The following is an 18,863-nucleotide window of genomic DNA, read 5'->3' as shown; positions in this document are numbered from 1 at the left end:
TTTTATTTTTATATTCCATTTTACTAGGGAGGCTTAAAGTAAAATTAAAAGGTGAAGCGTATTTTTTTTTATGGACACTTAATTAAAATATAAACAGAAAGAAGTAACAACACTTCTTTTTTATATTTATATTTTTGTTCAAGCATTTCTTGATCTTAACTAAAAACTCTTCCTGTGATTTTTGTTAATAATTTAAAAGTATATAAAAGACAGCTAATAATTTAATAATCGAGACTTTTACCTAATAATAAAAAAAATATAATATGCACGTTCAAAATTCTGTTAAATTATTTTACCCAGTTTAATAGAAAAAAAACCCTAAAATTGTAAGTTATTGCATTCATTTCTATCTATATTTAATAAAAATCTATGACGAGTATATTTTTAAAATTTAAACAATTTATTGAAATATTATCTAAAATTCAACGTCTTTTCCAAAAAATGAAAGCGTGTTTAGCTTTGTACTACTTCTCCACCCTCGGACCAAACTTAGGATAACCGATATGGACTTACGAACGTAGGATTCTGTAAAGAAAGTTTTATTGTTAAATAAATAATTATAAGTTCCGTACCTCAAAGGAAAAAACGGAACCCTAAAAATGTCACTTCCAAACTGTAATAATTTCAAATATTCAGGTCTACGTTCCCTTGGAACAAAATAAAACAAGCTAATAACAAGCTAAAAATCAAAAGATACGACCATTCAGGCATGGCTTTTACATTTTTACTTCCTAAAATCCGAAACAGGAATTGTTATAGGTAATTCATAGAAAAAATTATTACCAACTTATAATAGTAGTTTATTTCATACAAAATGAGTAGGTACATACGCCACAATTTTAATTTTGTCAACTTTAGCAACTCGTGCCGTTGAGTTTCAATCCTGATATTCGTACAGAATTCTGACATCGGGTGTCGGGACGTTTGTGGGGAAGACCTTTCCTTCGTCCTCTTCGGGGAAATTAATTATTTATTTTTTGCTTTGGTAGCAGGATAAAGCTCGACAAAGCTCCGCCACTCAACACACTATGTCTCAAAAACTCGGCGAAAAGTGGGGAACGGAGAATTTGGAGCCAAGTTGAAATTTCCTTCGTCGAAAAAAAATCCTCTAGTTAAGTTAATTTTCTGTTAGCGAGCATAAGATTTTATCTACAAGTTTTTTCAAAAGTTTATACTTATTACAATAAAAAGCTTATAATTTTTCGTTTCTTGGGCTCGGAGAAAGTGACTGTCTAACGAAAATTAAGGGAAAATATGATACATTAAATTATTTTACCTAATGTAGACGAATTTGTGTAATCGGGAAATAAATCATGGTAGGGCTTAACGAGGAACACCAGTTCAGTTCCAACTACACCAGAGAGATAGTCGCTTATAGATCCTGCGACCCTTCCATCACTGCTAGCTTGGTGTACCTTGAAAAAGTAACTAATATTAGATTTCCAAAATTTTTTTTAATGTTGATAGATTGCAGTTCCACATATTTAAGTATTAGTCGTTTGATTTCAAATAACGAGTCTCTACATTGTTTTAAAACGTATGTCTATTATTTCATATATTATTTTAGAGGATATAGTTACAGAGAAATGCTTCTTAGAATTTGATTGATAAATACATACCTCATATACTCTACCATCAGGAAGTCGTGCTTGTCTTGCTGCATATTCCCCTATTTCTTGCAATGTCCTATAGTTGCTTCGCTGATGTAAAGTATATCGCCATGGATACAATATAAATTCCTGATATAACAATGTATAAATAAATATGATTTCAAGGAAAATGAAGGAATGAAAATAAGAAATATTTCATTTAGTCTAGGGAGAATCGAACCCACAACCTGTCGCGTGAAACATGACTTTTGCCTATACCTATATAACTACCTACTTGCCAAAATTTTACTACCTAAAACATCAGGTACCTAAGAGTACACTACGTACTTAAGAAACGTCAATAGGTTTAATAAACATTGATTACTTTTTTTAATATAAAACTTGAATGTAAATGTATTGCGAAATCCACTAGATCGGCCAGTTTATGTACATATGCTCGTATTGCTTGAGCTTCCGTTGTATCAAACGGCCTATCTCCTGGATAGAATTGCGAACATCGATCTGGTGATTTACGGACATCGTCTGTAATAAAATAATAGTTAAGTAATTATAAAAATTCAACAAGCAATGCCTCGGAAAGTAGGGAGCGGAATTTCTTAACCCTAAGTTCCCTCTGCCTATCTTGTTCTGTGCAGGATAGAGCGTAAAGCTGTTTTTTTATTCTTTTTAATAAAACTTTTAAGTTTCATTATCCGAAATAGATTATTGATGATAATATGCGAGTTATTGACATTGAAGATAATTTTAATCGTAGACGATATATATAAAATTAGATAATAATGTGCGTCTTTTGTTCACGTTGACATTTATCGTAGGAAAGATAAAGTAAACCAAAATTTATGTACCTACGCCAAATAAACTATAATTAAAAATAAATTAAATCAGCTAAAAGGGAGCCGGTACCTATTATGAAAATAAAATATATGAAATATCTAATATTTAAAAAAATATTATCAGAAATGAGGCCGTCGCGTCGTGGCGCAGCGGCACAAGGGTGTGACTGTAATGCGACGGTCGTGGATTCGATCCCCACTTGAGGAAGTGAAATATTTATTTACATTTATTTTTTCATTTCTTGGCTCTGATGTCGAGGCAAAGCGCGGCGTTGAGTTCTACCACTCAACATACAATGCCTCCAGAATTCGGCAGAAAGTGGGGAACGCAGTGTCTAAACACTAGGTTCCCTCTGCCTACCCTGATATGTGCGGGATACAGCGTGAAGAGATTTAGATTTTTATATACCTTGCCAGTGGTACGCAAAGTTTCGGTTTATATTGGTCCCGAAACATATTTGACCTTCTGTCTTGTCGATATTCTTAAGCCACACGCCTGGTTTCGTCTTTAGATCCCTGGCAGTAAGGTTTCTGGACCATTCTGTGGGATCTATTGATGTGAAATGTTGAAGTTTCTTTGTAAACTGAAGTCCGTCTGGATTTGCTATGGGTATTAGATACCTGTTAAAAGTTTATAAATAAGATATATTACATATATATTTTACGTTTATGAATAAACATAACAATTTGTTCATTTACAAAATAATAATTTTAAGAAATATTTACCAATCGTAGTCGTTAAAGAAAGGCGTTTGGTAATTCGTATCATATAGAAGCTTTTCTGCCAACTCAATAACAGCATTAGGTCCACCCCACGTCATTCCATTTAGTGCTATGGTTGGTTATAACATAAATATTTAGATTTACGTTTTTATAACAAGTACTTTACTTTACTTTACAGAGGTAGGGGGCGTGTTACTGTAACGCGACGGTTGTGCGTTTGATCCCCATTCGGGGAAATGGATTATTATTTGTTTATAGTTTAATTTCTCCTGGTACCAAGGTAAAAACTTGAGTTCCACCACTCAACACGCAATGCAATTTGGCGGAAAAGTTGGGAACGGAGTGTCTTAACACTAGGTATTCTATGCGTACCCTGCTATGTACGGGCGTATATACATCTTGAAGCTGATAACAAATCATTATTAACGTATAAAAGTAGGTAATAAATTTCTAGCCTTTTTTTACGAACGTGAGGTTAATGAGCTATGAGCTGTACCGGTTTATAAGCGACTCCGAATGAAGAGAGAAGAGGGTACAGAGAGTACTCGTAAGCACTACTTATCTGCTAGAGACAATTCTAGGGTTACCAAATGGCTATAGACCTTACCAACTGATTATTAAGCACGGTCGCCTTCATTATAGAAATGGGTTTTTATTAATCTAAAGTCCTAATTTTAGTTTAAAAATTTAAAACATTACTTCCGATTATAAGTATTCCTGGTTTCTTGCTACGTGTGTCGCTGTGTAGTTCTAAAGCGATCAGGCTATTGTTCCCAGCAGTTTGTGGTGTTAGATACGCTACTTGTACCATATCGGGGCTTTCGGTGGCCATGTGTTGGACTATGCTTAACATATTTTCATAATCAATATATTTTGAGTATTTGACGTTACTGCCGGTACTTCGGACCATTCTCATTTTGGTTCCAGATCTACAAAACAAAGTTTTATTATTTTCATATAGGTACATATTTTTTATTTTAATAGGCCATATGTTTTTTGAAGTTGATATAGAAATACATTTTTTTAGGAGATCAAGTGAGCTTAGACGATCAAATGACCTTAGTGACAAGTGACCTAAGTATATGGTTTGAATTTCAATTCGATATCTTCAAACTTTCCTGATATAAAGGCTCTTGACAGACAGACGGACGAACCACAAAGTGTTCTTATAATGGTTCCTATTTTCGTTAAAGGCGTTAAATTGGACACAAAATTAAGTTTGGCAACTTTTATGAATTAACGCAAAGTAAGTACACACTCAAGTTAATTTTTTGGGCAAACTGTACAGTTCGGTAGAAACAACTTCAAGATGGAGCCTTGCAGAAGAATACAGCTTGGGTAGGCAGCATATAACCAAAAATAATCTTTAATGAGTACGTCCTACCAGTTATGATATAGGGAGCCGAGACGTGGATATTGACAGTGCGACTGGTCCAACAGTAGTACTTGGAGTATCTCTGAAGGATCGAATTCGAAATGAAGTAAATCGACAGAGAGGCTGCATGCTGGAGCATGCTGAAGTGGCAGTGGGCTGGTCACATTTGTCGTAAAATATATGACCGTTGGAAACGCGTTCTAGAGTGGAGACAACGTCTGGGCCAGCGTAATGTAAGACGTCTTCTAGCTAGATGGGGTGACGACATTCGTACAATGTGGCTAGCAACAGCTGGATGCAAAGAGCTGAAGATCGAGCTCAGTGACGTGTCATTGGAGGGGCCTATTTACTGCAGTGGACGAGGACAGGCACATCCTAAAGCCTCGGTGGGCGAGTCTGATTCGTACTTTGCGAGGACAGTTGCAGTGCATAATTTTAGTCATGGCAAGTGTGGCATGTGTCATGGCATGGTTGTAAGTATAGTATATTTTTAAAATAAGGAAAATAATAGACAAAAATACTCACTGCTCAAAATTTCGCGGTGGGAACAGAATCAGAAACAAAATACTCAGAAAGTAAATAAAACCAACTACATAAATTTTTAATTGTAAAAGCATATTTGAAATCTACAAATATTATAAAAAAGGTACAGAAATATACCTATACAACGAAATGCTATTTCAGACAGAATATTGACGGTTTTTCTGGTTTGACGAAATTGGCTGTAAGTGTTGCTAAAATAAAATAAACTAAATGTAACATTACAAGTTTATTCAAGATCTTTTTGCTATAAAAGTAAAAAAACATTAATAATTACTCATTTTGTATTTCATTTTGATTATTGAGTAATTCAAATAAATATATAAACAGATACTATGCTAAGAATATACGTGGTATGAGTACCGTACTCAAACTTCCTCGCGATCGGGGCGGTATTCTTTTTTTTCGTAGACATATTTCACATATGATTTTATGAAAATGTCATCATCTGTCAAGTAACGATGAACTTCTGTCTTTTCTTAACATGAATTATAGTATATTTTTGATTATATTAGGTTTTATAAAATTTGTATTTAGCAATAATACTAAAGAATACTCTTGTCCCATTAATGCATTATCATGTAAGACAATGAAGTGAGTCTTTGTTTATTTTTTTTATATTTGAACAGTAATAAATTATGCTATATATTTATACAATATAGATTTACGCCACAAACGTGCATATACAGAATATACAAGATGGCGAGCTAATGCAGAAACAACGCAAGAATTCATTGTTAAAGTTTTAGAGGATGATTTGACTACGCCTTCACGTGATGAGCCAGTAGTTGCTGTGAATATACAACCATTTACAAAGGCAAAAGATAAAATTATTGTTGATGGGGTTGTTGTTTCAACAACGAACACAGAAAACAATATTGATGCATATAGAAACTATCAAAGATTTGAACCACTTACGACTCTCTCTAGCAAAAGAGTCGGTGGAAATATTGTCTTTGCACCAGTCAAATCAATTGCCAAGGCAATGTCACCGGTGCGGTTGAAAGGTAAACAAATATCAATTTATGGCTAAATTCCCATTCTTAGAGGTATCTTTTTTTATTGGATAAATAACTATAAATACAATGGCTGAATAAAGACGACCTCTTAGCAAATCGCTACGTTGATTCACTTTTAGTTCATAAACAGTAATTATGTAATTTTTCTTTTATTTTTTTTTTTATTATAGTAGTCAACTTTAAAATACTGCTGACGGTTGAACAAAGTGTCGCATTACAGTTCTATTTTATTTAATATTATTTTATATATATTGTCATTAATATTTATATATATCAATATTATTATTATTATTATTATTATTATATATATATATTTATATTATCTATATTTAAATATAATATAATATATACGTTTATATTATTTGTGTATTAATATTAAGTTATTGTTAGTATGCATAATAATGATAGTGTTTATAGTGGTAGTATATCTGATAATTCTTTTCACCAGTGCGTTTCTACAACATCCGACGATAGTTGCCATAGCATATCTGATCCTCTCAACTCAATATTAGACAGCAAACTTAAAAACTTTTCAAAAAATTTTAATGTAGTCCACATCAATGCGCAAAGCATACCAGCCCATTATCCAGACCTCCTTGACTCATTTAATGTAAGAGATGTTCATGCAGTACTCGTATCTGAGACATTTCTCAAACCCAGTTTACCATCAACTGCATATGCCCTACCGGGTTTTCACCTGATACGAAACGATAGGACAGGGAAAGGTGGAGGGGGAGTAGCTATTTATCTTAGGAGCCACATTCCCTTTTCAATATTAGATAAATCGCCTTCAGCTTACTCAAATTCATCGGAACATATCTTTATAGAGGTCCTATTTGGCACTCTTAAGATGTTACTTGGTGTCTTTTATAGTCCCACCTTACATGTGAATTATTTTGATTCGTTTGAGATTCTTTTAGAAAAGTATGTGCCAGAAGTTGACCACTCCATCATAATGGGTGACTTTAACACATGTCTCATTAAGAAAGACACACGCTCAACTCGGCTTAAAACCATAATCAATAGCTCTAACCTAAATATCCTTCCGACGAATGCAACCCACCTCTTCCCTGGTTGCGTGCCATCCTTGCTGGACCTCATGGTTGTCTCATCAAACGAGCGCGTAGCTACCTTCGGACAAATCTCAGCGGAAGCGTTCTCCTATCACGACCTCGTTTACCTATCATACAAAATACGACCACCCAAGCTAAAGCCAACGGTAGTGATGCGAAGATCCTTCAATAACATCGACAACGAAAAATTTATGAGTGATCTTAGTCGTATTGACTGGTATTGCATTTTTATTGCAGGTACTATTAATGATAAATTAAATATTTTTAATTCCATATTAATTGAGCTTTTCGACATTCACGCGCCGCTTCGACCAATAAAAATAAAACATCTCCCTGCTCCGTGGTTAACGCAAGATATTAAGATACTTATGGTCAAACGAAATACTGCAAAGTCCAAATACAAAATGAATCCTACAGATGCAAATCTCCAGAGGTACAAAAAACTACGGAACAGATGTAACAAGGCTTGTAGAGATGCGCGACGTAACCATATTTTTACATCTATAGACCCCAGGAGTCCTGCAAAAACTTGGAAATTTCTGAATGCGATGGGAATAGGAGGTAGACGCACTCGGCATACACCAATCTTAAGCAACTGCATGGATTTAGATTCACTGAATAATTTCTTTACGAATGTCAATAAGATGGACGACATCACTAAATTAAACACCCTTCAATCACTGTCATTACTTCCGAATCCTTCACCTTCTTTCCTTTTCAAACCCATCTCTACGGCACAAATCCGTAAGCACGTGATAGCCATTAAATCGGATGCTACTGGCTATGATAATATTAGTCGTCGTATGATTATATTATCGCTTAATTATGTTCTTCCTGTCTTATCCCATATCTTTAACTTCTCCCTTTCGTCCAGTGAATTTCCTGATGCTTGGCGCCATGCACTAGTGATCCCTATCCCAAAAACATCCAAAACGTCCAATCCAACATCCTTCTCTAACCATAGGCCGATTTCCATTCTTCCCTTCCTGTCCAAAGTCCTCGAACGTATTGTTCATGAACAACTATACTTATTTTTACATAATAATAATATCCTTTCCCCTTTCCAATCAGGTTTCCGCCCTGGACATAGCACAGTAACTGCACTTAATAAAGTCTGTGATGATATTCGATTCGGTATTGACAACCAGCAAGTTACTCTACTTGTTTATATTTACTGACATTATTCCATGCTACAAAAGCATTATTAATAAATTGGATTCTGACCACTCTGGTCAGCTAGTAGAATTCTATAGTAAGAAAAAACAGGTGGCTAAGAAAAGAATTGCTGTTGTACCTGTCACAGCTAGTCGTTTGGAACGTATGAGAGTTAGTTTACTAACTAATTTACTAGTTTTAGATATAACTTTACCTCCCAATTCTTTGTACAATTCTTTTTTTTACTCTTTTATTAATAAATTTCATTCAATATTTACTCCCAAAGAGATTACAATTACTGATAGTCCTATCTTTGGAGACTGGGCCACAGCAGGTATTTATAAGAGTAGGGAGACACTGTATATGTTATATTATGAAAAACAGTTTAATAGTGGTGAAGAGTTTAAAGAGTACTTAAAATCTTACTCTAAAATTTTCAAAAGAGTTTGCAAAATTGCTAAATCTTTATTTATTAAAACAAAAATCAGAAATAGTAATAATAAAATTGAAGCCACTTGGAAGGTTGTTAATGCCGAGACTGGGAGAACTAGGGTGAAAGATTCTAATTTTAAACTTAGTATTGACGGTCACATTGTTGATTCCGATTTGGAAGTGGCCATTGCATTTGAAAAGTTTTTCTCTACTTTCCCAGTCAGTCTAACAAACGATTTAGGTTCTTCCACCACTATTGCAGAATCGTTAATTAAAGACAATGTTCCCGAATTTTATAATGGTTTCGTTTTCCGTCATGTAAATTATTCAGACATTAGTGTAGCTTTCAAATCAATTAGTATGAAAAAGACAGCCGACTTGTGGGGTGTCTCAGTTAATATCATAAATTCTTTAATTGATATTTTGATTCCTGATTTAGTTACAATTTTTAATAGATGTATTGATTGTGGAGTGTTTCCTGATTTGATGAAATATAGTAAAATAACTCCATTGTTTAAATCAGGTAGTACGCAAGACCCCACAAATTTCAGACCGATTTCAGTACTACCTACGTTTAGTAAAATTTTTGAAAAGCTGATACTCAGTCAGCTTCTTACTTATTTTAATAAAAATAAATTACTGCACACAGGTCAATTTGGTTTCACTCGTGGAAGGTCAACATCTGATGCTGGGGTCAAATTATTAGAGAGTGTATTCGCGGCTTGGGAGGAGTCACGTGATGCCTTTGGGGTGTTTTGTGACTTATCCAAAGCATTTGATTGTGTGCAGCATAAAACTCTTATCAGGAAGCTACACCACTATGGTATAAGAGGCATTGCTTTGGATCTTCTCACTTCTTATTTAAGTGATAGGATTCAAAAGGTAAATGTCAACGGGAAACTATCACACGGGTCACCTGTAGCATTGGGGGTGCCACAAGGCTCTATTCTGGGTCCGTTTTTGTTCCTTTTGTACATTAATGACTTACCTCACCTTATGAGAGATATCTGTGAAATGGTGTTGTTTGCAGATGATACATCTTTAGTTTTTAAGGTTAATAGACAGCAATTGGAAATTGACGATGTAAACAATGCTCTTTCTAGGATATTGCACTGGTTTAGTGCCAATAACTTGCTTTTAAATAGTAGTAAAACTAAATGTATCAGGTTCTTTACTAAGAATGTTCAACAAGTAGAAACCAGGGTTTTGATGAACAATAAGGAACTTAAAGTAGTTAATGAAACTGTTTTCTTAGGTATAACATTAGATGCTAAGTTACAATGGGGTCCGCATATAGAAATTTTATCTGGTAGACTTAGTTCGGCAGCGTATGCTGTCCGTAAGATTCGTCAACTGACCGATGTTGACACCGCGCGTTTAGTATACTTCAGCTATTTTCATAGCATTATGTCTTACGGCCTATTACTTTGGGGTAGTGCCGCTGACATAGATACCATTTTTGTGCTCCAAAAACGGGCTGTCCGAGCAGTCTATAAAATGGGTCCACGGGAGTCACTAAGGAATAAATTTAAAGACTTTAACATCCTCACACTACACTCCCAATATATTTACGACAACTTAGTATATGTGCATAAGAATATTAATAAATTTAATAAAAACAGTGACCTCCATCAATATAATTTAAGAAATAAAAATAAGCTTGCTGTGCCCTTCTCTAGGCTCCATAAAGTGTCTCACTCATTCGTAGGTCAAAGTATACACTTTTATAACAAACTTCCAAACGACGTGGTTAATTTATCACTGAACAAATTTAAAAAAGTGGTAAAGCACAGGCTCTGCCAAAAAGCTTATTACTCTGTTAAAGATTATGTTCGCGATAAAGATGTTTGGAAATGAGTTGCTCTATTTCTAAGTTAAAATTGTTAATTGTGATTTATAACAAATGTTGGCATTTAAAAAGAGTGGCCATGAGTTTCTTTGCCTGTATCTTCTCATGAGCTCAACCATTTGAACGGGCTTTTTTCAAGTCAAAATTGCACATTTTTTTTTGGTTATTTTGTTTTCCATTTTTTTTTTATCTTTTATGACATGTCCAAGTGAATGTTAAGCATTTTTATGGAATAAAGATATTTTGACTTTGACTTTGACTTTGACTTTGTTCTGCTAGACTTTTCAAATGCCTTCAATTCTGTTGACTTTGATATATTGCTAGCCATATTAAAGTCCATAAATTTTTCCTCAACAGCTACTGAATGGTTTTCTTCATACCTTCGCGGCCGCAAACAGAGTGTCATACTGGATGGTAGACAATCCTCACTAAGCCATATTAGCGCTGGCGTGCCTCAGGGTGGTGTGCTGTCTCCCCTCCTTTTTTCCATTTTCATTAACACTCTCACTCCACATATATCGTCTTCTTATCATCTTTACGCTGATGATTTACAAATTTATACAACCGTAGCCACGAATGAAATTTCTAGCGCGGTTGCTAAAATTAACTCCGACCTTCAGCTAATAAGTATCTGGTGTAAAACATTTGGGCTTTCTTTAAACCCAAATAAATCTCAGCTATGTATTTTTGGAAACTCTAAACAACTGTTTAAATTACATGTACCTCTACCATCGGTTTCGCTTGATAATATATGTTTAGAGCCTAGTGAGAGTGTTGTGAACTTGGGGATCAGAATGGATAGCACATTTTCCTGGTCACCCCGCGTTTCTGAGCTTAGTCGTAGGGTTTTCTCCGCCTTAGGGGGACTAAGAAGATGGAAGAACCTCTTACCATTGAAAACCAAAATATCCTTAGCCCACACTCTTCTCCTTCCCATTCTAGATTACGCCGATTCTTGCTATCTGGATTTGTCTCAGCAACTGCTTAATAAGCTCGAGCTTCTGCAAAATGCTATAATAAGATTTATATTTGGACTTAAAAAGTACGACCATGTGTCACAGTTTCGTGCTCAACTGAAATGGCTCTCAATAAAATACAGGCGTAATCTACATTCCCTCACTCTCCTTTATACCATCCTTTTTCATCCTATTACTCCTTCGTACCTTAAAGAACGGTTTAAGTTCTTAGGGTCGAATTCCTTTCATGTCCAATGTCTCCGTTCCCGCACTGACAACCTCCTTCAAACACCTTTGTCCCGATCGAAATGCTATGGTGACTCCTTTACTGTCAAGACAGTAAAGCTCTGGAATGAGCTGCCGGTGAATATCAGAAAATCTCAGACGGTTGGAATATTTAAACGTCGTCTTAAACAATACTACCTGGAACAGTCTATAAACTGATTTTATTACACTTAGTTTATGTATGAATATTTGTGTATGTATGTATATGTGTATCTGTGTATATATGTATCTATGTATATATATATATATATATATATATATATATATATATATATATATATATATGTGTGTGTATCTATATATGTAATATTATTAATATATATGTTTATATTAAAGTAATCATAGTAAGTAGTTAGGTATATGTTTGTAGAAGATATTTTATTTTATTATTATAAGTAATACAATGCTTTTTGCACCGTTCTGCGGTTGTGTTCTACATATCCTGTAATGTCGGTTGCCTGTAAGAGATCGCTCTTAGCGATAAGGCCGCCATTGCACATTAATCTTATATATACTGTGTAAGTCAAATGTATAGTCCAATTGTAAAAGTGCAATAAAGTGTTATTATTATTATTATTATTATTATGTTTTAAGGGATTGAAATAAAAAGTCCACAGCATTCACAGCGCGATGGAAGTCTTTCACATAACCCACAGGTGTCTAGAACTCAAAAACTAATTGCTCAATATGCACCGATAGCAGCAGTTTCTTTTACACGTCGTGATACCGTTGGACCAATAACACCACGGACAATGGATTTATTTGTAAGTATTTTATACAAATTTTATTAAAATGGCCGTATTTTCCTTCTATTATATAATTAGAGGCTTCACTTTCACCTGCTCCCTTCTCTTAATTAGTATCAGAAATAAAAAAAATATTACATAAAATTAAAATATATAAAAAGTGATATGTTTATATTATAAAAAAATATTTTCAAATCCTAGTTCTGATCAGATAAATATAAATAGTACTAAACCTTTTTTATGTCGACTAAATTAAGTTATTTACATTATACATGTACATTAAAAAAGATGACTTCAATTTACTTACAGTACTATCTTATGTATAGATACTACACACAACATCTATGCGACCTACACGAACCCATGCCTATCCAGACGCATTAACACCAAGACGAACATCTATTTCTATGGATTTTGTACCATATGACAATAACTTGGAGTCATCCAATAAGCTGGATGTAGCAAATCAAAGTTCATCATCTACAGTAAATTTGTATCAGACATCAATAAAAACCTTTCTTCCAACAAAAATGACCTCCCATGAACCTTATTCGGAAGAGGAAAACAGAAAAAGTAACATGAAAACGATAAGTCTTGAAAAAGATAGTGCTAATAAGGAATCAAGTTTGTCATATAACGAATTATTTTATAATGAGGATGACAACGAAAGTAGTACTAAAAAAGCAGAAGATAAAACCTCGACTGACTATGTCGATGCCGCTCAAAATGATACCGAAACAGATAATTCGAATATAAATTATGAAGATGATGCTCCAGATGTTGATAATGCAACTGAGAGCAGTGCTTCTATCTTAACATCAGAAATTACTAGCAATGGACAATCTCCAAAAAATGTGACAAAAATAAGAAGGAATTTTCTTTGCAATGTTTTGAAAATACAACCCTTGACTTTCAATTCAGCGCGGACGTTACATGAGGTAATGGTTCATAACAGGAAATAAACACATAAAGAGCCAGACGTTACGTATTTTGCTATCAGCCGTCACGCATTGGCATTAGCCGCCGCGACGACTGGGTATTTCAGAAAGAAAGATAATTAAATTATTTTACAGCTTATCAGATACCATTTTGTAATGCAAATTTATGATTCTTATTCTAAGATACTAATATTTTTTTATAATACTAATTTTTATTTGAAAAACAAAAACTAAATTCTATATTCTTTTTCAACAGATAAATACACAATTAAAAAAATGGGCAGAAAATAGTCCTATTGCAAAAAGATTAGACATCACGAACGGAAATTTCACAGTTATGGAAAACCCGATTTATATGATGATGGTTGATGACCCAACTAGTGGTCAAATTGTTTCGGCCAAACTAACAGTCATGATTGTGGCAGGTGAAATGATTATAAAATTATAACTAACTGTAACGCGACGGTTGTGGGTTCGATTTTCACTAGCAGGAATGAGTTATTATTCTTTCCTCTGGCGCCAAGGCAAAAGTGCGGTGTGGAGTTTTACCACTCAACACACAATGCTTTGAAAATTCGGCGGAAGGTTGGAAATACGGAGTATCTTAACACTAAGTATCCTCTGCCTTTCCTGCTATATGTGGAAAAAAATGTGATGCTGAAAAAAAAATAAGTTACTTATGTCTTCTTCTAAGTTGTTAATTTTTAGGAATCCAAGGAAGCGACCATCATGCGGTAACAGCTGCAATGTATCTACTATACCAATTAGTAGAAAGGAGTGAGGCTCATTCCGATTTACTCTCAAAATATCGATTTTGGGTTATTCCAGTTTTTAATCCTGATGGATATGATTATTCTATGACCTTTCCACACGTGAGGAAATAATACATTATAATATAAAGAGTAGTTTGATATCTTATTTAAAAGATTCTAGGCCTGTATTTATCGTTCTCAAGATCTCTGAGATCGATCTGAAGAGGCCGTTTTCATTCATAGATGCCGAACTAATATATGAATGAAAATGGCATCTCAAGATCGGTCTTAGACTTGAGAAAGGCTTATAAATATGAGCCTTGAGTCCTCTTTTAAATATTTTAATTAGTAATATTAGTTTTTAAGGTCATTTAGTTTCATTTGTATATTTTATTGTTTTATAATTTGTTTCTTATCATCATAATGAGTTAGCAGTAATTTTTAAAAGGTCTTAGGTCCACCTTGTAATTTAGAAGCCCAGACTCCTCAGTAACTAAAATTTGATTGATATTTACTAATCTTTTTTGATAAGATATGATTCATTGTACCTAATTGTTACTTAGCGCAAATATTTCTGCTCTTATCGGATAATGAATTCTAATGGTATTGAAATAATTTTAATTCTAATTAATTTGTTAGAACATATTTAAGAACCTTAAACCTTAAATATGAATATAAATAGGTCGACAGATATACCTAAGTGATAGAATTTTATAAAATGGAAGAGTAACTAATTATCTAAATATTAATATTAATATTAATTATCTAATTATCTAAATTATTTTATACAAAATAGTTGAAATAAGACTTATTTTTTGTCAAATGAAAGCAAACAAATTGAGGGTGTTGTTGTATTTAGGTACTTACTTTAACTTTGAGAAGATATCAATTGAAAGTTACAACTTGTGACAAAACTTTAGCATTTTTTATCTTTGTAACGTCATAAAAATACACTTAATTATTTAGGCAGCTTTATGTGTGTCGTTAAATTAGACCAGAGAATGTGAAAACGTCAAGACTCGATGAGAAGCTCACATAATAAATTTTCTTGAGCATTTTATTACCCAAGTTGGCAATGACCCCCTCTATAGAATAGAAGTTTGGGTTTAGGCTGAAACTCAAATGAATAAAGTCGAAAGTAAAAAAATATTTATGTAGTTAATATCTTAAAAATGGTAAAAATTCGGACAATGCAATAGGGGGTTAAAATAATTGGAAATTACCACCTCTATTTATTTCAGTTTGTTTTTAGTTATTCCAAGTATTAAAAAGTTTTGGCTTTGGTAAAGTTTCGAACCCAGCTTAGGGTAAAAATCTGGTTTCACTCTGATACTATGGCAAGGTCATTGAAATCCGCGTAGGTACAGACTGTCCACGTGTCCAAGAGTATATAATAAATTATTAATACACTATATAATCGTATATATCAGCGTAATATCTAATTAATGATTGTGGGCCAGACATAGTACTGATACCAAGAAACATTCTTAAAAAAGATTATAAAGATATAAAACGATAAATTAAGTATTAGCATGTCTGCAATAAGTATTCATTATGAAAAGTAATAGTAATAAAGTTATATTTGGTTTGTATTTTTTTATATTTCATACAAGCAATTGATGTACCTAATGTACGAGGCCGTCTGGCTACGGCCATTCAACTTGCCGAGGCAAAGGATTATTTACATTTTCCTGCTTTGGAGGGCAAAGTTTTTTCAATCGTCGTAATATAAACGACTTGGCACTTGGCTTCGTATACACATTTTCTATAATGAAGTGAAGCTTAAAAAACATTTTACATCATCGTATGGATACGGGAATAAACAAAATATATAATAGTATAATTATTTTTATCTAAAGCGACCGATATTTAAAAACCTCTTCAACGTAGGATTCGTTAGAATAGTTTATTTAGTTTATATTTAGAATTTGTAATTTTTTAATTTTCATGAACTTGTAAAAGCGTCGTGAATGGTCCAAGAATCTACGTCAATCTTGGGACTCTTGCAAGGGACGTGACTCTTGTGAGGCTTGCGAACAGTTTGGCATTCGATGCACTATTCAGCCTTGTTATGGAGTAAATCTTGACAGAAATTTTGAATACCAATGGATACCTCGTGAGTGGTTCTTATGTACTAACTATATATAATAACTTTGAGACCGCCATGGCGCAGGGGCACAAGCATGTGTCTGTAAACGCGACAGGTGGTAGGTTCAATTCCCACGAAATATTTAATATTTTCATTTCTTCGCTCTGGTGTCGAGGTGGTGTGAAGAAAAGGGCGGCATCGAATCCCGCCAACACGTAAAACCTCCAGCAGCCAAGCCTAGAGGGACCAACCTACTAGGCTCTCTCTGTCTACCATGTTACATACGGGATACAGTGTGAAGATGAAAAAAATGTATAATATGTAAATGCAGCGGAAGAACTACGTTCGGAGCATCCTTGCGGATCGCTCTACGCCGGTCCACGACAGCTGAGCGAGGCGGAGACGCGTGCGCTCACGCAGTTCCTGCACGAGCTGCGCTCTCCATTGTATACTTTTATTGCTTTCAAGGAAGGCGATGTGCTTGTAAGGATTGTTATAATTTTATATAAATATGATTTTTATTTAATTATAAATGAAATAAGATTTTTCCATTTCAATTTGATTTAATTGTAACAGATTCGATCAAGCAAATTCTTTTAATTTATGAGTTTCACATTTGTCTCCAATTCATGTTTCTAAATACTTAAAAACTGTAGTAACACTTAATATACTTTAATATAATATACTATAATCTAAATATGTATTTACTATGACGTTTGTCGTTTAGGGCATCTTGTATCCGTACTCACATACCAAGAAGAGGAGAGCTTTAGATCATATTTATGTAAGTAATATTCTTAAATGATTTTATGAAATAAAGTATAATGGCGGTATTAATAAAGTTGTAATGCGATCGACGGATCAACGGTGGATTACGGGTAAGAGGGGACTTCAGTACTTATCCGTAGATGTTTGGAAATTTATGATTAAGCAGAGCAAAGAAATGAAAATATAAATTGAAATAAATATTTCCTTTCCTCAAGTGGGGATCGAACCCACAACCAGTCGATTTTTTACCATTAATTTACCAGCAAATTAGCCACGACTAACCTCAATAATTTAATATGTGTTTCCATATATGTTCTCTAAGAGGCAACGAGCTTTACGGGCCGCCGCGGCAGCGTACAGCATCAGCGGGCGCCCGTATGTTGCTGGACAGACATCCGAGTTCCTCCGTGAGTTGGTATTTCAATAGGAATAAGACAAGTGTTTTGAAAAATAAAAAATGTCAATAAATGTTTGATTTAAATGTTATATTTTTATATGATTTTGAACTTAATCTATTTATTTGCAATTTCAATATGTTTATAATATTAGTACACGATATATACACTGTAAAAAAATATTAAATACACCCAAATATGATTTTATTTTTGCAGCATTGTATGCCGGCGGTATAGAAGATTGGGTAGATGGACATTTGGGAATAGAAAATACGTATACGGTTATGATGTTCAGGCCCACAGATGTTCGAAATTCTAAAATTGTCACAGAAGTAAATTATTTTTATATTTAAAAAAAAAAAAAATTTCAATGTGTTATTAAAACATACAAAAAGGGAAGCTTTGAGTTAATTAGCTTTTAATAACAAATTACAATGCATTTTTTTTATTTAAACTAGGCTCATGATGAAGCTATTACATCCTACTAATATTATAAATGGGAAAGTTTATAAGGATAGAAATTTGTTTCACTTTCACGCTACTAACGCTAAAAATGGCTAAATAGATTGAGATGAAATTTTGTAGTAATATAGGCACATAAAAATAACACATAGGCTACAATTTATGTAAAGATTTTCTTATAATTCAGGTTAAGCAGGCAAAGCCGGGTGTAGGTTGCTAGTAGGTATTAATTAGAGACAATATATGAAAATTTATATTTTTACATTTCAGCGCGTTGTCCACGAAGCTTATGCGGCTGTAGACACTTTACTCTTCCAAAGCGTAGAGCCGATGGGTCAGCCTCAAATAACGCTAACGAGAGCTGGGGCCTACCGGTCTAGTGTTAATATTAAATTAGCTTGCTTATGTTTATCAGTAATATATGTGTAGAAATTATAATAAATATTTTAAATATATTTTAATAGTGCTTAAAAAAATATAAACCTTTTATAACTTTATCAGAAATTATGAATTTCAAATGTAGATGTGGATTACTAATTTACGTTCTGAATATCATATTGTATTGAATGTTTTGTTGCACACTTATAACAAAAGTTTAGTAGTAAATTTGTTTTTATTTTTCCTCTTTCACCTGTAACGGTTACTAATTTTAATTAAATAAGAGTATATAAAATATATTTTTAAAATTCAAAATTTATACAAAAAAACAACTTAAATTTGCGCATTAAGTACGTAGTTTCACTCAGGTTAAATTCAATCACTACGAGAGTTTTTAACCGCCACTCACCGCGCAATATCTAAAAGAATCAGCGGAAAATGGGCAACGGAGTGTCTTATCACTAGGTTGCCTCTGCCTACCCTGT

At 33.7% G+C, this 18,863-nt stretch overlaps 2 protein-coding genes across 2 annotated transcripts; one reads left to right on the top strand and one right to left on the bottom strand.

The window, feature by feature from the left end:
- Window positions 1–146: 146 nt before the first annotated feature.
- On the bottom strand, window positions 147–5,264 carry LOC146531440 (carboxypeptidase B-like). Its single transcript, XM_085198186.1, has 8 exons — window positions 5,067–5,264; window positions 3,866–4,095; window positions 3,170–3,275; window positions 2,853–3,064; window positions 1,975–2,132; window positions 1,620–1,739; window positions 1,277–1,415; window positions 147–525 (listed from the first exon to the last, which is right to left on the bottom strand). The coding sequence occupies exons 1-8, from the start codon at window positions 5,156–5,158 to the stop codon at window positions 416–418; spliced, it is 1,167 nt and encodes a 388-aa protein (XP_085054312.1). The 5' UTR covers window positions 5,159–5,264; the 3' UTR covers window positions 147–415.
- A 184-nt stretch (window positions 5,265–5,448) lies between these two features.
- On the top strand, window positions 5,449–18,593 carry LOC146531439 (uncharacterized). Its single transcript, XM_085198085.1, has 12 exons — window positions 5,449–5,662; window positions 5,744–6,088; window positions 12,445–12,614; window positions 12,923–13,534; window positions 13,791–13,959; window positions 14,243–14,406; window positions 16,249–16,402; window positions 16,707–16,858; window positions 17,103–17,159; window positions 17,466–17,550; window positions 17,755–17,870; window positions 18,271–18,593. The coding sequence occupies exons 1-12, from the start codon at window positions 5,566–5,568 to the stop codon at window positions 18,427–18,429; spliced, it is 2,280 nt and encodes a 759-aa protein (XP_085054211.1). The 5' UTR covers window positions 5,449–5,565; the 3' UTR covers window positions 18,430–18,593.
- Window positions 18,594–18,863: the final 270 nt, after the last annotated feature.

The sequence above is a fragment of the Heliconius melpomene genome, chromosome 15, assembly GCF_056956725.1.
Source record: "Heliconius melpomene rosina isolate 202511_hmr_F chromosome 15, ASM5695672v1, whole genome shotgun sequence".
NCBI lineage: Eukaryota > Metazoa > Arthropoda > Insecta > Lepidoptera > Nymphalidae > Heliconius > Heliconius melpomene.
Note: the sequence above shows the minus strand (reverse complement) of the source record. Positions and strands in the feature narration are given on the sequence as shown.

Bases quoted from the DNA above. Each gene is read 5' to 3' on its own strand.
- LOC146531440 (XM_085198186.1), bottom strand. From the start codon at position 5,158: ATGCTTTTACAATTAAAAATTTATGTAGTTGGTTTTATTTACTTTCTG. The intron at 4,096-5,066 runs GTGAGTATTTTT...TTTGTTTTGTAG, and splicing joins CCACCGCGAAATTTTGAGCA to ATCTGGAACCAAAATGAGAA. The intron at 1,740-1,974 runs GTAATCAATGTT...TTGTTATATCAG, and splicing joins CAAGTTTTATATTAAAAAAA to GAATTTATATTGTATCCATG.
- LOC146531439 (XM_085198085.1), top strand. From the start codon at position 5,566: ATGAATTATAGTATATTTTTGATTATATTAGGTTTTATAAAATTTGTA. The intron at 16,859-17,102 runs GTAAGGATTGTT...TTTGTCGTTTAG, and splicing joins TCAAGGAAGGCGATGTGCTT to GGCATCTTGTATCCGTACTC. The intron at 17,551-17,754 runs GTGAGTTGGTAT...TTATTTTTGCAG, and splicing joins ACAGACATCCGAGTTCCTCC to CATTGTATGCCGGCGGTATA.